Source organism: Aulonocara stuartgranti (genome assembly GCF_965226115.1).
Source record: "Aulonocara stuartgranti genome assembly, chromosome: 17".
Classification (NCBI taxonomy): domain Eukaryota; kingdom Metazoa; phylum Chordata; class Actinopteri; order Cichliformes; family Cichlidae; genus Aulonocara; species Aulonocara stuartgranti.
This window is the reverse complement of record NC_138953.1, coordinates 18,915,403-18,942,741: the sequence shown is the minus strand read 5'-3', so window position 1 is coordinate 18,942,741 and position 27,339 is coordinate 18,915,403. Positions and strand designations below refer to the sequence as shown.

The window sequence follows — 27,339 nt, the reverse complement described above, 5'->3', positions numbered from 1 at the left end:
GCGCTCTGCACAGAAGCTGCACAATGGAAGGAAAAAGAGACTGGGGCAGATTCCACACCGAGACGGTTATTTAAAGAAAAAACTCATAATGTGATTAAATTCACGGTACAGAAAATATTACCAGCTCTGACTGAAGTCGTATCAGTCTGAGTAATTAGGCGATGTCAAGCAGTCAAAATTAATTCTCCGCTTGGATTATTGTTTTGTTATCTCTGTTATTAATGATATTGCATATTTCTGTTAAATACCCACCATTCTTGGCCTGACCTTTGTACTCAACCCTTTGTTGGTTTTTCCTTTAATTTGTCACCCGGCAAGGCAACATTATCCATATGCAGAAGAGTTACATGCATTTCAGCTCAGTTGAGTTTTATTTTCATAATGCCAACATTTGCTCCATGATGTTTTATACTGTAAGGTAAAGACTAGTGGTGCAACGGATCACAGTTGATCCGTAATCCGAACCGATCCCACTCCACGGTTCGACGTGATCCGAAGATTCGAAAAAGAAGAAAAAAAAAAAAGTATGTGTATGGTGCATGTGGTCAGTCTGTCAAGCGATAGTTATAGCCAGCGATAGCGGTCCAAGTGGAGGAGCAGAGGAGTTTGTGGCATTTAAGCAGCCCTTTGCTGCCCAATCCGACCGGGCTAAAGCTATTACAAAAGCTACTGGGGTGTTTAGCTGCAGATGGGAGGCCGTATTCCCTTGTGCAAAACAAGGGGTTTAAACTATGATGAACGTGCTTAGCCCCATATCCCGTTGCGCGTCCACTTTAGTGACAAGATTGTACCCAGGCATGCATGAGCAGGAAAAGTTATGTATAAGTTATAAGTTATGGCTGAACTGTCCCAGGCATCTTCTGTTGCCCAACTACAAATGGGTCGACCTCCAGGGCAACGGAAAGCCACGTGACCGTGACCGCTCATTATATCACAGCGCAGTGGTAGATACAAAGCCCTGTACTGCCCTATATTGCACCTTAATTTGTTTTTATATAATTCTGTGGAATGAGTCTTGATTTTAATATTTTTAATAGGCAAAAAGTACTTAAATAAGTTAATAAGTCAATGTTAAAATTTTGTATTTTTTTTCTTTTCTTTGCTGATCCGAAAATTGATCCGATCTGTGACTTAAAACCGTGATCTGATCCGAACCGTGAGATTTTTTGATCCGTTGCACCACTAGTAAAGACCCTACCATAATGCAGAGGAAAGCCCCCAAAATCAACCCCCCATAAACAAGCACTTGGCAACAGTGAGAAGCAAAAACTCCCTGTGATGAACCTCCGGAAAGGCTCAGATAAACGTAGACACTGTGACCAAGACTACACCTTGTTACTGGAACCAGAAGTACCACATTTGGAGGAGTAGTTGGCTCATGCTAGGTTGGCTATACTGTGTCGATGGTCTGTTACTACGATTTGCTGCCCAGCAGCCATATTATTGATCAGATAATCGCAAATAAAAGGGCTCCAACAGTACAAATGCAATCCACAGGTCTAGTACAGGGATTCCAGTTAGCTGAGCTGAAGCCTAGCATACAGCTAGCAGCTACATCCACTCAGGTATGTATCAGCTCACTCCCGGTAGCTACTTGGCAGGGCCTGGCGCCTGTTGCTCGGTCAGGCCTCTTCCGGGGCGTAGGGGGCCCTCGGGCCTCCGGCCTCTGGGCCTGCAGCTCGGTTCACTCTGGCACAGCTGGCTGCCGGCAGAGCCGACGGGCACGCCAGTGCAGTCCCCTCTAGCTTCTGCTCCGTGGCTGCTGGGTGACCCCTCATCTGGGGCTCTCCTCAGCTCTTCCCAGGAGGGTGGCACAGATGCCCCTCCGGTGGTCCTCCTTGGGCTCTCGCACTCTGGGGCCTCTGGATGTCTGGGGCCTGAATCTCCTCCATGCCTGCTTCATGCCCTGGGGGACGGGGCTATGGCTCCCTACACCCTCTAGCAGACCTTTACATGGGGAAACCTTTTGAATACAAGCGCGCTGATCCACACAGGTTTGCGCACGGGTGTTCACTGTCCATAGACATAAACTACACCTTTCTTGGCTGCTACCTCAAAGCACATTGTGCGCTGTCAGTCCTGCGTGCTGCACCACAGCATTCAATATTTAGTATTTACTGCTGTTTACACTTAGCTAGATTAATGCGATGATGTTGTGTTTATTATGTTGCTCTCTTTTTTTTTGCTAGTTTTCTCGTCTTTTTCTCTCAACAAGTGATCCAGGAGATTTTGTTTCTTTTTTTTTTTCTCTCGCTTTCTCTTTTTAAGTGCCCTTTCTCACTGTCCCTCTTCCCCTCTGTTTTTCTTTTCCTTCATCTTTCTTTCTCCCTTTCCTATCCCCCAGTCATGTCTGTCCCATCTGTAAATAAAATAAAATAAATAATAACAACAAAGGTCAATCAAATGGACCAATACGGTAAGAAAACAAATGCTACAGCTAAGCTACCAGTATTACAGCCAGTCATGAATGCACAAGTTGCTGATTATTTTCAGCGTGGCTTCACAAATGATGAAATCCTTGTGTAGCTGAATCACATAGCAGCAAACGTACTCTTGAAAGCGCCAATTTGTTGTGAACCGGTTTTGAGTGGACATTCCATGTAGGTTACTGATTGGCAGAGCTAACTCGAACTTTTGAGTTTATTGTTCTCAAAATTTCGAGTTAATAAAACAAAATTGTGAGTTAATCAATCGAAATTTCAAGAAGGATAACTCAAAATTTCAGTGTGTGTGTGTGTGTGTGTGTGTGTGTGTGTGTGTGTGTATTTATATGATTTTTTTTTTTTTTTTAAGTGGCGGAAACAGGCTTCCATATATTTCACTGCTCAAGCCTCTGGTGGACATTGGGGGAACTGCAGTTTTTCGATAATTTCGTAATTCTACGTGCATTGAGGTTGCCACTTAATGATAAACCATTTGTTTAATGAAATGGTAACCTACTTATTTATAGGGCAGCAACCAATCATTCTCTTTATTGATTCACATCATGATTATTTTATATAATTAATAATAATTGATTCTTTATGTATCACATCAGATCCACTAATAAGATGTACAGTATATGATTCTGCAAAGTGTGTAATTTTACTTTACTCCAACTCTTAAATATTTTTATGTTTTTATTATTTATCTGTACTACTTTACCCTCCCCCTCTTTCCGATTTTTCTCATTGAACCAAATTGGATTCCCTTCCCACCTGACCGGAGGATATTAGCTGTTATTAACGTGTGTGTGTGTGTGTGTGTGTGTGTGTGTGTGTGTGTGTGGTGGGGGGACAGAAATGGCACCTGATCTCGACAGGAAGCACAGCGGGATAATGGCATTACTGGGACAACGGCCAATCAGGTAGCAGGTTGAGCTCTCTCTTCCTCTAAGCCAATGAGAGATCAGGGAATGACAAGATCAGGAATTGGAGCAAAAAGTCCCTGAGCCCTGACTGCTAGGCGCATCGCCTGCCTCTGTGTATGTGTCTGTTCATTCAGTGAAAAGCTTCCTGTGGCAGTCGGCGAGGATCAACAATGTTTGCATGTTTGCTCGGTAAGGTTGTGTAGGTGTTGTTGGTGGTTTGCTTGTTTGTTAGTTTTTTCCTCTTTCACTGACATCCATTTAAGACTGCAGCTGCTTCTGAGGATGAACTTCGGTGAGCTTCTTTCTGTATTTGACAGTTTCTCTGTTTAACTTTCACTCAGCTGATGAGTCATTCTTCACATTGAAACAGTTTGTTAATAATCTGAAGGTATTTAGTTCACTGGGTGACCATTCCAGGCATTTTAAAGCACTGAGGAAAATGAAGTGGTTCTTATTGAGAACTTTTTAATTTGTTAATATCAAAACTTACAATTTTGAAGATTCATCTTTATCTTCTTTTTCTTTTTCTGGTTATTTGAGCCAGTAAGAGTTTTGAGATTTTCAGCCTGTGAAGCTAAGTCTCAGCAAACTGTTCAGAGAAACATTTTATTTTGATTACTGAAGAAGTTTAAACATCTTAAATCTGAGACTTTTCATTTTGTGTAGCTGTTCACGTCAGAAAACTGAGTACTTTGGTTTGTCAGCAGGTGAAGCTGATTTCTGAGGCATAAACATGATGGTTTCTTTGACATTTTTTAAACAAAGAGGTTTGTTTTGTATCGTTGATTCTCTGTTTTGTGGTGACTCGAGCTTCGTAGGTTTCTCATTTTCTTTATCATCTATGACTAAACATCTGGTTTGGTTTGTCAGTTGGTGAAAGTTAAATGAGTTTCTCAACAAACTGCTTTAATTTGAGCATTTTTTTTGGTATTTTTCAGTTTGCTCACCTTTATAGAGCAGACATCGGTTGGTTAGTGGCGTCCAGTTCTGCAGTAGTGGGTTACGCGTTTGTGTTTTTGTGTCTCTCGAGATGTTTGTTTAACAGAACGAGCTGCAACCAGACGCAGTTGGATAATAACATCAGCTGTGTGCCTCTGCTTTTTGTTCCTCATATTGAATTAAGTGGCAGCAGAACAGGTTGTTTTAGCCATTAGTAAACAACCTCCCACACGGGCGCACACACACAAGCATGCACACGGGCGCACACACACAAGCATGCACACGCGCGCGCACACACAAGCATGCGCACATACACACGCGCGCACATACACACGCGCACGCACACACACACACGTGCACACATACACACACACGCACGCACGCACACACACGTGCACACATACACACACACACGCACGCACGCACGCACACACACGTGCACACATACACACACAAGCACGCACACACACGTGCACACATACACACACAAGCACGCACGCACACACGTGCACACATACACACACAAGCACGCACGCACACACAAGCACGCACGCACACACGTGCACACATACACACAAGCACATGCACACACAAGCACATGCACACACAAGCACATGCACACACAAGCACATGCGCACACACATACACACAAGCACATGCGCACACACATACACACAAGCACATGCGCACACACATACACACAAGCACATGCGCACACACATACACACAAGCACATGCGCACACATACACAAGCACGCACAGTGTGATGTTAGGGCAGCGGCAGCACTTATGAGTGTGTTCAGCTTGTCGCTCTCTGTAGTGTCTCAGCACAGGTGTGAGATGACAAGGACAGCAGTATTTCTTTTGCCCGCATAGTCAAATTGATCCACAGCACACAAAGCCCCCGCTGGCCCCACCGTCCCTACTGAAGTAGCTCAGGTCTATAAACTGCTGTTAACTGAGCCAACTGCATCTATCTGTAATGTTTGCAAATGATTACAACTGGAGATGATCATTGAGGGATCTGGGAGGATTTGGATTTGATAAGTGGATTTAAAGTCAATACATCTGAACCTTCACTTCCCTTAAATATAAAGTTTACTTTGAAATGAGAGACTTAAACCAAACAGCTCTTTGTCTGTGTACTCGTCAGTCTTCATCCAAAGAAGCACTTCCTGTTGGCTCTCTCTGCACACAGATTGCTGTAAACTTCAGTGACTCATTAGCGTCTGTCATATCACTTTTTCTGGAAGCTGAGCGGCTTTTGGGAAAACCAGAAGAGCCAAACCGGAGGAGGAGGGTGAGAGCACAGAGAGATAAAATAACAGGATGGGCGATGGAGGGATGATTTGATCTGTTTGGTGATGAAGCCACAGAACAAAAGTCTCTCCTCCTAAGGAGAGGCAGGAGATCCAGCATGGTGATTATTTAGGTTTTCTTTTCCAGTTTTATTTGTCGGAGTCGGGACTGATCTTCAGTTCAGAGCTGTCATTCATTTTTTTGCTTTTTTTTTGCTTTTTATTATTATTTTTGTTATTTTGGCCAGACCAAGGATAAAAAGAGAGTACAGTAAAGCACGACTGGCTGAATACTCTGTTTCTCCCCTTTAAACACACATTCACGATGCAATAATTTCAAATCTGAAAACATCACGAAAACGGTGCGCTGTATAATCAGGTGATGTCTGCAGGTGTTTTTCAGCTGAATTCCAAGTTTTAGTTTCCAGCTCAGCTCGTGTCGGTGACCGCCTTCAGCTAATAATGTCCTGTTCTCGCATTCATAGTCCCGTCCATCATACTGCATCAAAGTTCAGATCAGCATAACTTTCCCATCTGCTTCACGGTGTCCTCCCATCAGTACAAAACTGTCATGACATGTTTTTGGTCTCTTTGTATTAGACGGCTGCACCAGTGTTCTCAGAACCTGGGGTTACAGTATGTAATCGACAGGCTTCAGGCCTTGGACTGGTCGTGGACTCGCTGTAAAGCTCCAGTGTTGGCATTTTTGTTTTTTGCATGACTTTTTTGATATTTGCTGTTTGATATTTTTGGCTAGATTTAATATCCTAGCACGGCTGCATCAGAGTTTTTTTTGGCTGCTATGACTTTTGGGGTTATCGGGCAAATGCGTCCATAAAATATAGTTTTACAGTTTCTAGAATTTTACTCACCAAAACTAGATTCTTCAGATGGTTTGTTGGTACAATAATTATGCATCTAAGCGCAGGGCAGCTATGTTTGTTGTTGTTGTTGTTGTTGTGTTTTTTGTTTTTTTGGGGGGTTTTATTTGTTTTTTTTTGGGTGAGATGATTGCATTAAACGACACAAATGGGTCCGGTTTAGGCGGTCTGTGATTGCTGAGGTCTCTCTCTCTCTCTCTCTCTCTCTCTCTCTCTCTCTCTCTCTCTCTCTCTCTCTCTCTCTCTCTCTCTCTCTCTCTCTCTCTCTCTCTCTCTCTCTCTCTCTCTCTCTCTCTCTCTCTCTCTCTCAGTACCTGGCTGTGGATGTGAGAAGGCTGAACGTCAGTCTTCTTCGGTGGTTTCGGGAGGGTGTAGCGGCAGCGCTGGGCGTTCCTGTGGGGCACGTCCACATCAACCAGCTGAATGTAAGATGCCAGTCGATCACCCGCTGCTCACCCGCTGTTCACTTGACTGCCTGACTGACAGACATCTCTTACAGGAGAAGAAGAATGGCATCGAGCTGTTTGTGTCCTCCGATAGGCTGGGGATCTCCGAGCCCCGCCCCGCCGAGGAGGTCATCCAATCACTGAACGTCAGGGTGCTTCATCGCCACCTGGGACACTTTGGCATCACCGAGGTCTCCACTGAGGTGTGTGTGTGTTTCTTGTTAAGCATCCCCATTAGTTGCCATGGAGACAGGCAGGGAGGATGGATTGAGATTATTAGAGGGCAGAGCGCCGCTCTTGAAAGTTTAATAGAACTATTAAAGCGCCATCGATCAGCCAGATGAGGAGCGGAGCAGCTTTATACGTTAAGTTAATATTATCACTCACAGTCGCAGCTGTGACTAACGCAGTTCTTCTTCTGTGGCGATATTACAGCAACAAATCAGAAACTTCCCACAGGTGTCAGTGAGAAGCAGATGCCCACAATCAGGCTGCGTTAAAGGAGTAATCCACCAAAAATCTGTTTTTGAATATTGAATGCTCTCAGACTTCTGACTGCAGTGACAACATTCAGTCAGAGGTTATTAATCTCTGACTGAATGGCAGCTCCTATAATATCTTCTTTATGGTGATCTTTAAAGTACTGTGCAAAAAATTTGGAGCCACTGTTTTGGAAAACGTGCTACCAAAAATAAACAAAACAAAACCAGAGTCTGTAAATCTAATAAACTTTAAAGTAAAGGTCAAGTATAAATGCAGCTTAAGGCTGTAAAATCACTGTGAAGAACAAAAACTGTGTTCACATATTCTGGACGAATAGCTTCAATAATTTTGTGGAAATTTTTTGAAATCAGATATTCTCAGGAAGTACGAGCTGACAGATGCAGGCCTGTTGGGAAATATTAGATCATGATGGACTGAACGTCTTCAGATCTGCCTCCCACCTTCACAGCCTAACACAGACCGTGAGGAGGTCATAAAGCAAATCCTGAACAGATGATCACAAACTGGATTTTAAATTTCGTTTCCTCTGTAGAAAAACGTCCTTCAGGGCGAGCAGAGGGACCACGTGTGGAGCAGAGAAGGCTTTTATGCTGTCGTCCTCTTCTTCACTGTATTCGTCATCGTCATCACCTGCTTGATGGTAAATGTGTGTTTTTTGTTTTTGTTTGTTTGTTTGTTTGTTTTTTGTAAATATGCAAGACTGGACACTCACTCACTAATGTGTATAAAGTTAGCATAAAAACCTGTCCTATATCCCACAGTGAAAGAAGATAGAAGATTTGCTAATCTAATTAGTCGATGTTGGGTTCAAATCTGGGTTCACAATCCTCAGCTGCCACATCAGTAAATCCAATCAACCAGTTAACAAGAACTCCTTCAAGCTCTTTGACTTACATGTAATTAGGTCAGAGAGTTACTGAAGAACATATGAAGCCTTCAAAGTAAATAAATGAATTCTCCAAGAAGAAAGAAGGAAAACAAATTCATGAATAATTCATTCTTAGAAATAATAAAAATCTGAAAAAATTACAAACAAAAGAGACAAACAAAACTTAATAAAAACATTAAATAAGATTACAAAGTCACTCCCCAAAATACAAAAAGAAAATAAAAAGTTATAAAAAACAAATGTAAATAAATAAATCTTTTTAGAATGACAAAAAAATATTAATGAACCCCAAATAGAAAGCAGAAACAAATAAAATCACATAATCATATGCATATGAACAACAAATAATTTTTAAAGCAAACACAAAATAGTCACTAATATTTAAAAGTTGCACGTCACATCTTGTCCACATGAAGGAGCACCTGCACACACAAACCTCTGCATGCCTCGGCCTTATATTCCCTTTTTTCTCCTCTTCCTTTTCTACAATGTTCCAATATTCACAGGTTTAGCAGATTTATGTCAGATCCAACAAACAGACCAAAAACAGAACAAAAACGGAATGAAAACCTGTTAAAATATTATATTTAAAAACAAAAAAGAAAGAAGTCAATTGTTTTTCCTCTGGACAAATTTTGTTGCTCTTCAAGCAGAAACTCACCAGTGAACCCTCAAAAGAAACAAAGCAATAAATACATTAAAATAAGAATAACATAAAAGGATGATAAAATAGAATAAAACTGTAATATATTAAAAATCTAAGAATACAAATGTCACTTTCCAGTATTTGAAAAAGAAATAGAGTGGGGGAAATAAAACAGCATTTGAATACAATAAATAGAAAATAAAAAATAATGGGAAGGAAATACACAAGTCAACCCAAATATATATTTAAAAAAATAATATTAATATAATAAAGAATATAAAAAAAATATATAGATGTAAGAAACTATATAAAATAAATTAAACACAGTAAACAGAGAATATATAAGAAAATCAGTCAACCAACACAAAGCAAGAAGTTATTAAATACAGCTGATAGAAGACATAGAAAAAAGTCAGTGGAAAACTTGATAAAATAATTATGGCCCACAGGAAGGTAAAACAAAAAAAATTACTCCTAAAAACAAAATAGAAGAGACTAAAAATGCAATGTTAAAAAAAAAACAATAAATGACATCATCATTTATCCTTAAGTGTATTTTTTTTTCTAGAAGGTTCCTGTTGTTTTTTTTGTTTTTTTCCAGCATGCAAATCCTGGATGTTCACATCTGGGATCAGAACATTTTCAGGTTCCTGATCTGAACGAGCTCCATCCTTCACGCTCTGCAGCAACGACCTCGATCTTTCTTTCTTTTTTCCCTCCAGGTTTTGTACCGAATGAAAGAGAAGGTGCAGGTTTCTGACAGACAGCTGAAAGCTCCACCCCCTGACCTCCATCTAACCCCGACAGTACCTCCAGACCCCACCCAGAGGTCAAAGGGCACCAAGGTCACCACCACACTCCCACTGCTTGTCTAATGCTGGGCATACACTGTGCGATTTTTGGTCCATTTTGAGTGGATTTTTCAGTCGTGCGACCGTTTTGGGGATCGGCCCGAGTTTCGCCTTTATCGTGTGTCGTGCATCGTGTAGTATACATGGGGTGATGAGAAGTGATTAACACCTCACGACCAACTCCCGATCAACAATTGCAGGGTCGCAAGAAAATCAAACCTGGTTGAAATCCTGTCGGCACTCGTGAGGATGTCAATGCAGCCTCTCACAATGCGCACTCGCAAACAGAAATGGAAGCAGGAAGACAGAGCAGCACGGCAGTGCAGCGTGTGATCTGGACACAAGCGATGAAAGCACAACTTGTAGATCTTTGGCAAGCTCATCCGAGCCTTTTCGGTCTGGCCTCACAAATTTATCACGACTGTTGGATGGACATTACTGCTGAGTTGCAGCTGCCTGATCAATGTTTTTCTTTAGCAATTTAGCAAAGTGTGTGTGTGTGTGTGTGAGACAGAGGGAGACCAAGAGACAGATTTTGTGTTATAAGCTTCATGTTATGGACGCATAGTGTGAGCACTCCGGTCGCATCAGAGCATTGTGCTGTATAGTGTGAGACCACGCATCGTGACTGACGAACCCGAGCTGAATAACATGACTGAAAAAATTGCAGTGTATGCCCAGCTTATAACAGCCAGGTTAGCTCTTAACGAATGCAACTTAACGAGTGTGTGTGTTTCAGGTGATCGTTTCAGGAAGCATGGTCCAAGCTGAGCTCCTGCCTGCTGTAGCCACACCCATTCCCCAGCGACAGCCAATCACAGCCTGCCATCGCCTCGGTCCACCTGTCGTCCCCCTGCCAAGGTTATTTTATTTAGCCACAGACTTTTTCCCATGATGCTTTGGTAGTTTCTGTTTGAGTTTTAATAAAGTGATAATCTGATTAAAAGTCGGGACTTCTCAGCTGCATAACATCTGCAGATGTTCATAATGGGAATGATCTTATGAAGCTCCACAGCTTGCTGCTTTGATAGTTTTTAATCAGTCTAGGCTTAATTTGCTCTATTTTTTCCTCATAGCCCCGCCCCCACACCTGTACCAATTATTGGTAGCAACAACCACACACCCCCACCCAGCGTGACCCCAGTTACATCCAATAACGAGCTGAAGCCCTGCCCCTCCCCCTTCAGGATGAAACCAGCTGCAGGACTTCAAGAAAGGTAAGAATTTCTTCTGGATTGTCATGTTGAAAAAACACCGGTACCAAACATGAACATCACACTTTAAGACCTGAACTCTTCTGTTGTGCTGAATGTGGTTTGGACTGAAAAAAGAGAGCCTGTCCCTGAAAAAGACATCACCTTAAATAAAACCAGACTAGTAACTGTAGGACCCGGTCACACTGACGTGCGCCCAGTAGAGGTTCAGTACAGTTTCAGCTGTGTGGTAGCACACATATCTACACTCTTATGTAAAAGCATCAAGAATCTGGATGAATTAAAATGGGAATTTTTTAATTATAAAATATTGTAAGATCAAAAAGCTACTGAATTTCAAATGGCAATGAAGCCTGTATGTTATTTATTTATTTTTAATATTCAGATGGAAATGTATCTAATGAGCACTCAGTGTTTGTGAGAGGAAGAACGCGCTCCGTGTGTGTGTGTGTGTGGGTGTGTGTGTGTGTGGGTGTGTGGAGTAGCGTAACCTCTAACCTGTGATTGTTGGAGCAGGCAGGTGTTGAGCTGTGTACGTGCTCACAATGAGCCTTTGAACAGATGTGCTTACACAAGGTGGAAAGTGTGGTGGAAACATTAAATCCATGATTAGTTTATTTTTTTCAGTCTCATTTCATGGAGTCTTAACATTTACTCTCGCTGTTACTAAAGACTTGGAAGCACGAGAAATGTGTTTGGCAAGTTCGACACAAACAGTGCAAAAAGAAGAAAAACCTCTTTGAAGCTGGGTACCGTCTATTTCCTGATTATAAAATGCAAACACTTTTGTAAGCTGTTGCTTTTGATGGTGTTAGCTGCTCTATAGCTGTGATGTTAAATTTGGGATTGAACTGGATTAAGATCTGTTGACTTTAAAGGCCATAGTGTTTGATTCGCATCATGTCCAGCCTCCTCAAACCACTCAGTGAGCCCTTGTAGCCTTTGGAGAGAAGCGTTATCATTCTGGAAGAGACCGCTCCCATCAGGATAGAAATGTTGTCGTAGGATAAAAGTGATTTGCAGCAACCCTTCCTTCTAAGGGTACAAGTGGCTTTGCAGGGCACCGCAGAGCGGAGCCAGGAGATCCCCCTCACTATAGGGGTGAAGGGTTCAGCTTTCCCTTTTAATATATTGTCTGCCTGTTTATCAGTACCGAAGGCTTGCATTTAGACAGTCACGTAAGTTTCCTCTGTAATCAGTCTGCAGAGTGTGTGTTCATATCTATCAGAGAGGACTCAGCAGGTCCTTAGGCTGGTGTTTATATGAATAGAGGGGTCCCGTCGGACACACTTCCACACTTGTCTCAGGCTTGGAGCTGTGAGGTGTGTATTGTTAGTTCAGGTTTCCACAGTCATAAACTGATTCTTATGAACGCATTTTTATTCTTGGTCTCGAGTTGAAAGTTTAAAACGACCCCTCTTTGTCCCCTCAGTCCATCCTGTGTGTGCGCTGAGACCTCGCTCCAGGAGCTGTCTGCGTCTGATGGAGTTGATAAAGGGCTAGTTCCTGATTATACAGGGCGTCTTTAACCCAAACTCTGATGTTTTCTTTCCTTAGACCTAATAAAGTCATTTTCAGCTTGCAGTGGAGATTCTTCTGGCTGACAAAGCTGTGATTAATGACACCTCCAGCTTCATAATGCAGACTTCTCTCCCGAGTGGAGTGCAATATATTTGGCAAGGCAGAAGTAGGCTCTGGAGTTTTACTGGTTTCTTCTCCACTAAATCAGATTCTTTGGCCTGTCTGATGGGAAGTATCTGAAACTCTGAGCCTTGTAAACAAACTAATTGCTGTGGAGGTGAAGTTGGTGGATCCCGAATTACAGAATTTATCAACTCTGAGTGGGATCAAAGAGTCCTGCTGATTACCTCAGCAGGAGCGTGGCATCCCTGCTAGCGGATAACCAACAGCTCGAAGCGTTCTCCAACAACTAAATCACTTTCTGTGCGGACAGGCGTTTAACATGAATCACCTCGAGTGGAAAGAATTTGCCACCTTACCTTTGAATTATCAGATTACTAATAAATTTAAAGCGGTAGGATTGTGAATCCGTAGTCCTGGTGAAGTTTTGGTCTTGTGTTCCCAACCTGTGCCATATAACGTGTACACTTACTTAAACTGACTCACTCTTTTCAACAATTTGTCCCTTTGTTAGATATCATAAATATCTTAATACAAACCTTAAAAGAGTAAAAGCTTGGCAAACATTGGCAGGTGTGCCTAAAGTTTATCTCACATCTTTGTAGGTTTTTTATCATCATATCGTTTCAGTAATATGATGATGTTTTTGGCTTAAAAAGTCACCCTTCGGCACATTAGTTACATAAGACGCATTTAGTTGTGAGATGCTTGGATTTGGTTGAGTAAATTAGTTTGACCTCATTTTTCTAAGTCAGACGTGTTGAGAGAACGCCGACTTACATTTTCATACAGTTGCTGTCGCCTTCAAACTTGGCTGAGGCTCATTTCCCCCCTTAAGTAGTTTCATAACTGAAAAGAAAACATCTTTGTGCGCCTCGGCTTGACGTTGAGCACTTAGGGCTTTATCTGCTGCTCCTAAGTCTTCCGCTAAATCACACTCAGACCTCGGAGGCCATTTTGTTCTGGTTACATCAGAGCGAGGTAATTAAACGTACAGTGTTCCTTAAGGTAAGAAAAGGAAGGAAGATTTCGGGCTCTGAGTGAGAACAGGATGTTTTTCTCGGTGTCTGTGTCTCACTTGTGTGTCTGTGTGTGCGTTGTCCACTCTGGATGGCAGCCAATCGCCAATCAGACAAACTGGAAGTAGCAGCATCCTGGAGAGGAAACTGGCTGACACGTAGTCAGATGAAGAGAGTCCACCCACATGAACCCCATCAAAGCACACCTTGTCTTCTGTACCTCTCGGCCTTTTGTTCCGACGAGTTCAGCTCAGCAGTTCTGCTCTTTCAACATGAAGTTTGTGTTGGTTATTAATCTGCTGTCAATAAAGAATTTCCTTTGTTTATTTAGGGATTATCACGAGATTCTTGAATAATGTAAAATGCATTGGTTATTTAGCCAGATATGTCTGCACTGGACGGGATGGCAGCACCCCATGTTTTAGACAGAAGAATGCATGCAGCATGTAATTAATATCAAGGAGGCAACAACCAGAGATGTGCAAGTAAAACCAAAGTACACAAAGTATGAAAAGTTCCAGTTTGAATTGAAAATATTCATAAAATTATCATGAATTATTGAAAAATCATGTTTTAATGAGTCTTATAAAACCAGACTTTCATGTCAATAGGTGGATGTTTGTCTGTTCATCTGGATGCTGCATATTCATCCAGGAAGAAATATTTCATCACTCATCAAAGTAACTTTTTCAGTCAGCTGACTGCAGGTTTCCCTACATTATAAACCATAAAGCCGCATAACAACTGAAACCAGCTCCAGTGCCTAACCATGAGCCACAAGTGCCATTTCATAAGCAATTACCATGCAAACTGTGAGGGAGATGGCTGCACCCCAGCTTTTTTGGCTGCTGTGACCATTAGGTCCCCTCATTGGTTCAGAGATGTCCCCTTTTCATAAAAATGGGCGTCCTTGTCAGCCCAGTCAACCCAGTGCTCCTTCCAGTCCACCATGTGCACATCCTCATCTTGTAATAATTGACTTCTGAATCCTGTTGTGCCATCTGCTTAAGCAGAAGTTGTTTGGTTTCCCCAATGTATAATTCAGAGCTCTCTTGGCACTTGACTTGAATGTTAGCGAATAAGATAACATTTGTTGGCTAGCTGTTGATTAGCAAGACTGCAGGAATCTGTCATTGCATTACTTTGTAATTGGCAAATGGTCAGTCACCAGACAGATCAGATTCCCTGAACGTAAAATAATTGACTATATTTTTGTTATAATTTGAAGGTAACAATTCATCAAACAGACTGTCTGTGACCGGGTTTGAGCCCCAGAAGGGAATGAATCCTTCTTTGAACCATATACCCTGCTGAGGTTGGCGGTGGTTTCCCCTACATACGTAAAACCAGATTGTGTGGAGTCATGATGACGGTGAACAGCAGTTAATTATTTTAAAACAGAATTTTTGGTTTGAAGATGTACAGGAGGAATGAGACTGAGCTTTTAAAGTGAGTGATTTGTCAGATGGAGCAAACCATTTTGAACACGACAACTTCTTTGATGTTGGGTTCGGTGGTTTGTTATCAGCTGGAAGAGCGTTGTCTCCTTATGAAAGCAAGAGTTTGTCAGACCAAACAGAGTTTTTAGTAAGAGCCGAGGTTAAATCACTGCTGTTGTAAAATAAAGTAAACAAAAATTATTTTCAACCAGTTTTGGTTTTTCTTTGTGTTAAATTATTGTCTGAAGCATTAAGGGGGATTTTTGTTTATCAAATTGCAAACTCTGAGTCAGGAAAAACCTTAAAATTGACCAAGCCAAACTGAAACTCAACCAGCAAACCAGAGAAGTGCAATAAAAATGTAGGAAGGAAGGGAACTCGTTCGCGTGATCAGCCCTTCCATTTTTTAACAAAAGCTGTCTTTGCCTCTTCCCTCCCATCCTTCCTCTGCAGACGTGGCTCTAATGTCTCCCTGGTTTTGGACATGTCTGCTCTCGGCACTGTGGAGCCCCTTAACGTCGCCGTGGTAACCCCCAGGGAGGCAGTGGCCAGGGAGTACCTGCTGTCGGCTGGCCGGCCGCTCACCCGACAGCAGCTGCGCGACATCGTTAACAACACCCACAGGCTGCACGCAGAGTTCGCTGTGAGCCCGAATTTCATGCTTTGGTTGGGTTTTTGATGGGACACACTGAAATGTTGAAGGGCTGATTTACATGCAGTGATGCAGTCTTTCATAATGCCCTCAAGTTCATAGCTGGAACAGCTTTATAATGGATTTTAGAGCTCTATGTGAGAAAATCAGCAGCAGTTTCTTGCAATGAGAAGAGAAAGGCATTGCATTTTCTTCATTTACAAAGATTATTAACTAACCAAGTCAAGTTGAAATAATACTCATGTAAAGTGCATTGTGTTTTAATCTGGGTAAGAAATGTGCCATAAAATTGAAACTTGTCTTCCTAAAATCTCAGGAAATCCCAATGAACTTCATAGATCCCAAGGAGCTGGATATTCCGAATCATGGGACCAAGAACAGATATAAGACCATATTGCCCAGTGAGTATTCTCAGTGTTGCTATGGAGTTAGAAATACTTCCAAAACAATCCCAGTCTCTGATTTCCTGATGAACCAGGAAGTTGTTTTATTATGTAGGCGGGACTTAGTGTCAAAGGCCAACAACCGCAAGGACAGCTATTATCGCACCTCCCTCTTCCCCATGAGCAGACGGAACAATACATTTTCCTCTGAGCACAGTTTGTTCTCACACTGTCGGCCAGGAACTTATCCTGATTAAGACATTATGTAACACACACACACACACACACACTTACTTTTTGGTTTGTGTAGCCGTGCTTTGGGAGGAGGGTGGGGTTATCAATACAGCACTGTTCCTTCCTTCCGACCAATCAAGAGAAAGGAATGCTCACCTAGAGCTGCTGTCAATCAGACTTTCCTCTGTTCCACATTCTGTGTTGTTCTTAAATGTGCTCCAAACGTTAAAACATAACCTGCAATAGGACTCTACCAACCCTAGATGTTATAGGTAGATATCCACTGTCATCATATATTGGCTTGTTTAGGACTACATTGAAGCCTCAGCTTTTACCTAAAAATAAGTTTTCAGCAGACATTTCAAACAAATAACAGAGTCAGGTGACCTTATAGTCTGAAGAAGGCGGTTCCACAGTTTGGGAGCTACAGTTTAAAAGCACGGTCACCTCTGGTTTTAATATGATAGCGAGGGACTGTTAGATGACCCTGGTTAGGTGATTGGAGAGGTCAGCTGCATTGATAAGGTGTTAGAAGTGACACATATGAAAAGTGAATTGCAATAATCAAGATTAGAGAAAATTAAAGTGTGTACTAAAAGTTTAAGATGATTGACTGACAGTAAAAGTTTGATTTACACAATATTTCTCAGATAAAGAAAACAAGACTGGGTAAACTTTGAGACATGAGTTTCAAAATTCAGGTGCTGATTAAAAGTGATACTTTTCCTCAGAATGTTTTTGAGCTTAATTTAAACTATTCTCGTTAGTTTTCTCCTTTGTACCTTTCCTTGTGTCCTCATCTCCTGTCCTTGGTATGTTTCCTAGACCCTCATTCCAGAGTGATCCTAAAGTCAAAGAGCTCCAACGACCTGCTGAGCACCTACATCAATGCTAACTACATACGGGTGGGTAACGGCACAAACTGTCCTGCAGTCCAAGCAATCGATTTATGAACTAATACTTAACATACTTGTTGTTTTCATTTATTTTCCTTTTTCTATTCTGAAAAAAAAATTCTATTCATTATTTTCCAGACAATTAGCTTATTGTGTTTTCTTTGCTGTTTGTGTTGTTTTGATCGACTCATCTGTATTTTCATGTTCTGTCTGTAGATCAGTTGCATAACAACAAATTGTACTCTGAGTATTATTTATTTATTTTTGCCTGGCTTACTTGTATTTCCTGTTTTTTGTTCTAGCTCTCAGCTGCTGTGTTTAATCTGGGAGACATTTTGGTACTTACTCAGGTTTTGAAAAACTTTTCAGTCCAGTTAATGATGACATTTGTTTTATTAAATCTTCTCTAAACCTTAGAAAAAACAGCAAGAAGGCTGTCATTATCACTCATCTGGAATGTAAACAGCCTTTTCTTTTTCTTCTGGCTCCTCGTCGACCTACACAGTGAAAGTATTTGCCTGTAGAAGTCTGTAATGTCGCTCTCAGACTTCCACACAATAGACTGTCTTCCTGTCAGGAAACACCACTGAAACAGTTTAAAGCGGCGGACCTCATGAGACAACCGAGGCTGTTTAATTTCTTTGTCCTACTACACACACGCACGCACACGCACCAAAAATCTTATTCATCCAGAATAAGTAAGCACTTCAATTACATGAAAATAACAGCGATTATGAAATGAAACACAGCACTTTTTTTTTTTAAATTTGAAGCTTAGAAATGAAATATGTTTTTGAAGTTCAGTTTGGCACGGTCTTACTGTTTGTTTTTGTTATGTCACCTGGAGTCATTAATGCACCGTTTTTTGCTCTCTGCACACATTTAGCTCAAGCTAGTTTGGAACTAGCCACATCCTGATCCAGTTATCAGTTATGTCGGTTAAAAACCAACAGCATGAGGAGCACCCTGAAATAAAACAAGTTTTTATTCACAAATGCCTTAAAGGCCATGCCAGCGAGAGAACACTGAATCACTGTTCAATTAAACTAGTTCATATACAGGCATGAAAGATTTAACCTGCTGTTTAACAGTGAATACGAGCGAATGGATCAGCTGAATAACCAAGTTAATGATGTTTTTCAGGTTCTTTAGACTAATCTACAGTTCTAACATTTTCTTGCCGTTTTTCTTTGTGTAAAAATGGTTTAAATGCAGACAAATGGGTTTTTCTACGTTTTTATTTTATTTATGTATTCCAAAATGTAACAGGTTCTTTCTTTGCACGTCTTCATGAAGTTTTGGGAAATCCCGGTATATTTTGTCTACTGCTGCTGATAGACCCTGGTGGAGGAATACATTCATCATTCTGTGAATGATGCTGACCCTGCTGTGTGATTGGTTCATTCTGCAGGGTTACTTGGGGGACGATAAGGCGTACATCGCCACTCAGGGTCCTATGGTGAACACGGTGAATGACTTCTGGCAAATGGCCTGGCAAGAGGAGTCACCAGTTATTGTCATGATAACCAAACTGAAGGAGAAGAACGAGGTAAGAGTCTAAAAAGCAAAGACTGTGGAAGAAAGAGCGTCTTCTTAATGCCAGGGTAGATTTTAAGTGTTGTAGGCGCTGAGTGTATAGCAACAAAAATGGAGTGATCTGGAAAGTGAGCTGAAGTTAATGAATGCCGTCTTTGTGCTTGCCTCTGTAGAAGTGTGTTCTGTACTGGCCGGAGAAAAGAGGCATCTATGGGAAGGTTGAAGTGTTGGTGAACAGCATCAGAGAGTGCGAACACTACACCACTCGCAGCCTCACGCTCAAGGTACACGTTGCACAGCAGGGAACGTGTTCTCATCAGAGCTGAGAATCAGGACTAATATGTCATGTATGTTTTCATGTATGCAGTGTGGGAACCAAACCTGCTCTGTGCAGCATTACTGGTACACATCGTGGCCTGACCACAAAACCCCGGTCTCAGCACTGCCGCTGCTGCAGCTCATGACTGACGTAGAGACGGACAGACGGGCCGCCACCAACGTGGGACCAGTTATAGTCCACTGCAGGTACTGACAGACTGACCGACAGCGTGACAGTTCTGTTACTACTATATAATTATGAAATGACACCCTGCTCGTTTGATCGCAGTGCTGGGATTGGGCGAACGGGATGCTTCATCGCCACGACGATGGGCTGCCGGCAGCTACAGCTGGAAGGAGTGGTGGATGTACTGGGCATCACCTGCCAGCTCCGAGCCGACAGGTAACACACGTGTACTCCTGCAGGTTTTTACTGATGACCTGCAGGTCCTCACTTCCATGATTAAAACAATCTAAAGGGTGTTAAAAAGCTGACATTTAAACCTCTAACTGGCTCTTGTAAGAAAGTACCATTAGTCGCTGAGAAACATGGTTTTTGCATAAACTCTGAAGCTGCCTCGCTTGTCTTTGTGGTCATTTTAAGTCTCTGTGGTCTCTTGGTTTCCCTTTGAAGGCATTGAGTGTGTCCTTGCAGTTGTTTCAGACCTTTTGGTGATAGTCTTGTTTTAGTTTGTGGTCATTTTTTTTTTTATCTCTTTCTGGTTGTTTTTGTTTACAATTGTGTATATTATGTGTATCTGGACATTTATTTTTTTATTTTTTTCCCCCCCTCATTTGTGGAAATTTAAGGTGTCCTGCAGTTGTTTTGTGTTGCATTGATTGTTTAAACTGGTTTTGGCAGTTTTCTTTCTGTGTGGTCGCTTTTTTCCTTGCCATTGATGATTATGTTCAGTGTTTAGTTGTTGTTGTTTTTTGTCCTCTTTGTGGTTGCTAAAGCGCTCATTGAGGACCTTTTTTAAACATGTATCCAATACATATTAATTTAAATTAAATTATTAGTAATCATAACAAAGTTTGAATGATTGGACGAATATGACTTTGATTTGTTGAGTTCATCAGGAGTTGTTTTGGAGATTTGTAACATGTCGCCCAGCCTTGTTAAGTGACATAAGATACATAAATTGCAAATTTGACTTTGTCTGCACTTTAGAGTCAGATGGTGTGTTATGGTTTATTGCCAGCACTAAATTCATCCCTATTGCATGTTTTAAACAAATAGTTTTGCTTCTCATTCCTAACTCTGTCTCTCTCTTCCGTTATGTAGGGGAGGCATGATCCAGACAGGTGAACAGTATGAGTTTGTCCATCATGCCTTGAGCCTATATGAAGCCCGTCTATGTGCAGAAACTGGCCAGTGAGGTTTATCCACCTGACGAAGGTACAAGTTTAACCTGGAAGTGTGCTAAAACAGTCCTCTGCGGGTGTGAACTGTGGTTTGGGAAGTCTGGGAAATTCTGGAGGAGGCCTTGGAATTTGATGGACAGCATGGACAACCAAGCAGGACTGTTCTGGGAAGAATCTGCTCAAGGAAAAGGGAAAGGCAAATTATTAAGAATGGAATGTATCTTTTCATCTTTTCTTTTTCATCAAACTCTGTGGACCCGCCCATTTCACTTAACCAACCGATTGTTGGATCGAGTTTTAACTAACCAGACTCTCCCATAATGTCTCTTTTATCATGGAGACTTAACAACTTCAATTTACTGAAACTGATGGTACATTGTTCAATAACACTGTTGTGTTTATGTCTTCTAGCATTTTCATTATTTTGTAATGTGGTGTTTTTATAAAAATGGCTACTGAAAAATGACTGTTAGCTGCACCATTGGTTAAACTATTCTAGTACTGTTGAACCAACACTTACCTGTTTGTGACCTCAGCATGCTATTCATTACTCTCTGATTTAGTCACAGTGCACTTCCTACACTTAGGCTAAGACAAGGTTCAAATGCTCCTTTTTTTTTTTAACCTGTTATTTATTGGTGGGTTTTCTTTTTTCATATTTTTTCACAATCTCATTGACTTATTAAACTATTGCACATCAAACTTCTCAGAGATGCCAAACACACAAACTAGATTGACATCAATAGGGCTAATGCTAGGTTCAGATACATTAACAATTGACATTGGTAGTTATGTAAGCTTGTAAGCTAATGGATAAACAGCTAACAAATAAATTATTTTATCAACGGTTGCCCATGGGGTAACAGCAACTTTTACATTCTTGTTTCTGTAAGTTTCCCAGCTTTTGCTGAGGTCCCAAATGGGGCTACCTTTAACAACATGCTAAAAGCTAACAAAGCAGATTGATGCTAATCTTCTGCTAAGCTATAGTTCTTGTAGTACAGCAAAGCAATTAGTGGCTAATTATAGCTCCAGTAGTTTTATTGCTTTAATGTTGATAAATATATACTAACCACTTAACTCATGCTATAACTAGTAGTGCATTATCCTAATACAGTATTTTTGTTAAACCAATTAAATCTAATATTCTTCTGCTAAGCGAAGCTTGTATAGTGGTGTTAACAGTTGTTTATGTAATATTCATCAAGTACAGCTCCAGAGAGGTTCTGGCAGCAATGCTAAGTCTGGGTAATATGGTAGCTGTAACTTACAATGCAAAAGAAATAATTGTTTTTTCTTTATCACCTTGATGTTAACACTTAAAAAGACCAATGACTAATACATTAAATAAATAAATAAACAAATGAAAATACATAGGGAAATGGAAAATGGTGGCTTGCAAGGTATCTCACGAGTAGTGTTTTTAATTGTTAAATTAAAAGTCAAAACTTTGATTAGGGCTGTGCGATATGACCAAAATCTCATATCCCGATATAAGACATCTATCGTCCCGATAACGATATAAATCACAAAAATTTAACATTTTCTATAAACTCTTCGAATCTCGGGCAGCTCGACTTGCGTGAAGTGTTTCCAGCTGGGCGTCGTGTAACTGGAGTAGAGTGTTTTAATGCTGAATGAAACTATACATTTTTAGACATAAGTTGTAACGGCCGCCGTTTTCTTTGTAAGTATTTATTACATGGCGTGCTGCGGGGAAAAGCCTGTTCTAATGTTTGAGTCTAAGGTTTATTTTTTAACACCTGACGGCTCTTTTTTTGCTTCTCATCCGTAAATACTCTGCATACTCTTTCACGCGATTCAGTTTATTTTGAAAAGTCTAAACAGGATCTTGAGCTTTATTATGAAAGGTTTATGTGGAAAATAAACAAGCGGACACGCAATGGTTTTGTTGCTAACGACAACGCATTAAACAGGCGCTTGTCCGTCCGTAGTGTGGTTATATTAAATATAAGAGAAAGAGAGAACTTTAAGAAATTAATATAGCCACTACAGTGACCATCAAAATGACGAAAAAATATTGCCTTAAACAGTTTATTTTGTGACACCACGAAACAAACGATAGTATAAAATGAAATGATAGATGTTTTTATATTGTCATCCAATATATATCGTTATATCGAACAGCCCTATATTTGATCTATAATTAAATCAGGTTGTGATTGCTGAAGAGCACAGGGAGTGTAAAGAAACAAAACAAAAAAAATCATATTTTAGCTTTTGCCTAGAAATCCCCCCCACTATCCCCCCAGCAGTTTGAACCCTGCCTAACTGAAGGGGATTTGATATAGCTACTTCAAGCTCTATATTTTTATTTAAGGTCTTTGGTAACTTCGCATGATTCATAGTTCAAATGAACAGACTGTAGCAAAGGATAACAGTGGTCTTCTCTAAAATGAGTGTTGCCATTTTAGTTTGGCTTTCTAAAACAGGGTCAAAAAATACAAGCCATTCCTGATGCCACAAATACGAAATTAGTGCTGCTCGGTCTCAGAGTTTACACTCCATCTAGTTAACCTTGTCTAGCAGTGACATGTTCCCTGTTGTGTGATATATTGCTTTATACCAAAAATGTGAAATATGGTGCAGTCATCACATCGATGTGCTGTTGTAAATTATGTTATTTAGTGAGTATGTTATTTTGGTGTATCAAAGTAATAATAACTTTATTTTTATACAGTTTTTACATGTTTTTGATGTCTTTAGCAGTCCTCTGTCAACTGTAGCCATTTGGGCTACATATCTCATTATCATTAAATGTTTGACATGAATTAAAAATTGGCTTTTGGTCTGTTGGAGACAGAAAATCCAAGCTTGACACAACCTCAAACCTTAGTTTTGTTTAAGCCTCTCTCTGTGTTGGAGCAGTAATTTCTAAATTTCCTTAAACTAAATTACAGCTAAAGAAAAAGTATCGACTCTTATATTTGTCAGTAAATTATTTTTTTAAAGAACCAATAGACTACTTTTTTTTTTTTTTTGAACAAAATGTGAAACAAAAATAACAATATTGAGACATCTATTTCAGTTTTCTGTTAGAGATCAGAGGTTTCAACACTAATGTCAGTAATGAAGAACACTGGCATTATCATCTAATATTCTCTCTGTGTGAATGGGAAAACCATGTACAGTACATGTTAAAGTGCTATTAAACCCAATGTGGGCAGTTATCTTTTCAAAGTACACATCACAAAAACACAAATCTCGCTGCTATAACTGGGAGCATTGGGATCAGACCGTTAAGGGAAAATAAACAAGAGGAACTTTAAAGACTTTTTCTATGTAACAATATATTTTTATTTACTTCTTTACTTATGATACAATCATGGGACTTCGGACCAGAATCTCTTTGTCTGCACGTCCAACGTGCCTCATGGGACCATCATCAACCCGCTGTTCACTTCAGCAAATTCAGGAACTGGATGACGAATCCGGATATTTCAGTAGTGATACAATTTTCTCTGTTTGAACTGACTGAAGTGAAAGTGGGTTCAGCCCAGCCTCCATGCCCTCTACAGCAGCGGGCACAACAACACACACTGCCTCTGACGTAGTATTGTGTACAGTAGGATGTGGTTCATGTTCTGTACTTGTATTGTTGTTGACTGTTGATGGAGCTTAAAGGGACCCTAAATGTTTAAAGAATTATCATACTGTAATCACATTGTATTGAAAACAATTTGGAGTGCATTTCATTTTTTTGACATGAAATTTACAGCTTCCGGGCTCTTAGTGTTTATTGTAAGAATTCAACTTTCTGCTGAAGATCTTTAAATTTACTACTTTTTTTTTTTTTTTTTTTTTTAACTCAGATGCTAATGTATAGCCATTTAGAGAATGTTCTTCTTTCACTTCATTAGAAACTACTGCAAGCTTACGTTTTAATTTCTTGACTCAGAATGAATACAGAAACTACAGAGTGAAATTTGCAAAAGTCATCGGCACTGGATGATTATTCTGGCTCATTCCAGGAAATCAACAATAGAAACTATGAGCATGTGGACCAAACAAAACTAAAACTTCCAATCATTTAAAAGTGCTAAGGTGTGTATTTACATTATTATACAGGAGTCTAGCATTGTCTTGTACTTTTGAAATTTTAAACTTAATATAAAGCTAAATCTTAAGCACCTGAAAAGCTGTTTACCATTTTCACATGCATAGTTAACTATGTTGGCACAGAGACTATTTTTAAACTTGTGCTAATATATGAACCACTTTCAGCACATTAAAAAAATTAAGGTGGATGCTTCTCATCCAGCATTGACAGCTGAGTTAAACAGCAGGCAAACAGATTACACAATAGGGAAACTCTCCAAGCTGGATCCAGTCCAGAGTCACTTTGTTATCAGAGTACACTCTCTGTAGATCAATAGTGGCAAGAGTTTTTGGGGGTCTTCTGGGGTAAAAATGAAAAATACTGCAAAATATTTAAGTGACCATATCCATTTGTATTTAATGTCTATTATTCAAATATTGAAATATAGTGTATCCAAAAAGTATTTTTACACAAACAGTTCTTGAAACATGCCAGCTGCCCGCAGGTATTATGGGTTACAGTCTAAATTTAATCTGTCTAAACTCTTTTGGCTGACTAAAACTTGTTTGCCCTTTAACAGTCACTGTAGCTAGGATTTTGCACTTGATTGGCAGAGGTAAGAAAGCAGAACTCAGTGAACTGATATCTGTAATCTAGTGGTGGAAATTGTACACACTATAACTTTAAAGTTTTAAATCTTTCACTAGCCTTAGCTAGCCAAAGTCGATCAGCTTGTCAGTTATGTACGGATCTATTCTTTAGTTCAGACATAAACCGGTCCCCAACCTTTTTGCACCATGGACCGGTTTATGTCTGACAATATTTTGACAGACCGGCTTTTAAGGTGTCGCCGATAAATGCAACAAAATAAAACCAGTACCAAAAATAAAAAGATTTGTTCATAACACGTGTGAAAAGACCCAGGGAAACGGAGTTAATGATAAAAAATAACGAAAAAAAACGATTAAAAACGCTGAAAACCATAAATTACACGCTCGAGCCTCAACTCTCGTGGCCCAGTACCAAACGACTCATGGACCGCTCCCAGTCCATGGCCCGGGGGTTGGGGACTGGCTGGTGTAGATTATACCTAATTAAAAAATCTACTCATTTGCAAACATTACCCTATTGAGGAATTTTAGCTAATGAAAAGTTTCTAGCCCAGTGGTTCAAAGGTGTTTTAATTTAAATCTTCGGTCTCTCTTGCACATTGATTCATGTGGTATTAACTTCTTTTCATGAATACATGCATTGGAATACTACTTTCTTAAGCTTTACCAATTCTGCTATGAGTTGTACATGTGCATTTACTCAAAGATCATTTTTAATTGTACAGTTTAAAAAAAAAAAAAAAAAAAAAAAATATATATATATATATATATATATATATATAAATAATATAAATAACATTACGGTCCTTTTTAAACTTCTTTTGTGTGGGCATTACAGATCAGTCAGAGTACACTTGATACTAATTAGTGTATGTACGGTCTAACTATTATACCTATGAAACATAGCTTTTTAATGTATTACTAACCAGCTTGAATGTTGTAATGGTTCAGAACATTAGCCACTGAGTAGTGCTGTAACCTTGTTATCTACTCTATCTACATACATATATATATATATATATATATATATATATTTGTTACCTGTAACCTGAGGATTAAAAACACTGGACATGAAAAATATGGATTCCTGTTTGCTTATCTTCATTGACTCTTTCCATGTTTGTGTTTATAATCCATCTAAATCCATAATTGAATGTTGCCAGAACTGGGGTGGCAGCATATAGGCAAATAAAAATAGAGGACCTAAATTTATTTTGTCCAAATAATATCCAAGGTTTTTACATGTGTATTGTACACTAACTTGAATAGAGGAATCAAACGTGGGAGTATTGCAGCAGCAAGGACTTGTATAAAAGTTGACAGATTATATTGTTGTCTAAACGTTTCTGTAGATTTAAAACCAGATACCGGCAGGGCCATAAATATTTGGACAGTGAGACAATTTTTAAAGTTTTACATCAAACATTAATAACATGTTGGACGTGCAGACTTTCAGCTTAAATTCAGGGGATTTAACAACAGTGTTCGATGAATGGTGTTAGTTTTTTTCCATCTGTAAATACAATACTTCAAAGTTTTGTATGAATTCTGATAAAAGTTTGTAGGAGTGTAGAGTGGGCTCATGTTAACAGTCTATTCAAATTTAACTTACACCCACCAAGGTCTTCGGGATGAAGTGATTTAGTGATTTTTATAGTTACAAATTGACAAAAACAGACTACTTTATAAATCTCAGAGGAAATTATGAGGGTACGGTTGCTCGAAGATAGTACAAACATAACTCACTAGTTAAAGTACTAATAATAAATCATACAAAAAATAAAAAAAAAATAGCTCTATTGAATACAAATAGGTCTGATGTATAAATATTCCAAAGTCTTACATAAAATTGAATGAGATAAATTTGAAAGTGCCTGTCTTATCATACTGACTGTAATTTTCTCTGTGGAGGATGTGACAGTGTGCAGCTACTGCAGTGTGTACTTGTGCTTTAGATGGAGGAACTGTACAGAGACAGAGCCACAGGCACGAATGACTTCCTGTGTCATTCAATGGTGCCTAACTTATCAATTTCCTTACGAGTATGGTATATATTGTGTAGCTGACCTCTGACTTCTCCTTCAGGGTTAGTAGATCTGAATGTCAAAATGATAATAAAAGGCCATATAGAACTGTTTTTAAACATTTTATTACTGCCACTGTTTGTA

At 39.9% G+C, this 27,339-nt stretch overlaps 1 protein-coding gene across 1 annotated transcript in view; it reads left to right on the top strand.

The window, feature by feature from the left end:
• LOC309691907 (receptor-type tyrosine-protein phosphatase R-like) overlaps positions 1–26,233 on the top strand; it is a 40,409-nt gene extending 14,176 nt beyond the window's left edge. The window contains exons 4-17 of the mRNA XM_082509925.1: positions 6,779–6,892; positions 6,967–7,116; positions 7,950–8,057; positions 9,675–9,797; positions 10,543–10,664; positions 10,880–11,020; positions 15,570–15,759; positions 16,085–16,169; positions 17,211–17,290; positions 18,693–18,830; positions 18,991–19,101; positions 19,185–19,342; positions 19,425–19,538; positions 20,421–26,233. Of these exons, the coding sequence (XP_082366051.1) occupies positions 6,779–6,892; positions 6,967–7,116; positions 7,950–8,057; positions 9,675–9,797; positions 10,543–10,664; positions 10,880–11,020; positions 15,570–15,759; positions 16,085–16,169; positions 17,211–17,290; positions 18,693–18,830; positions 18,991–19,101; positions 19,185–19,342; positions 19,425–19,538; positions 20,421–20,514 (1,728 nt within the window). The 3' untranslated portion in view covers positions 20,515–26,233. The remainder of the gene's footprint in view (positions 1–6,778; positions 6,893–6,966; positions 7,117–7,949; positions 8,058–9,674; positions 9,798–10,542; positions 10,665–10,879; positions 11,021–15,569; positions 15,760–16,084; positions 16,170–17,210; positions 17,291–18,692; positions 18,831–18,990; positions 19,102–19,184; positions 19,343–19,424; positions 19,539–20,420) is intronic.
• The last annotated feature ends 1,106 nt before the right edge of the window (positions 26,234–27,339 follow it).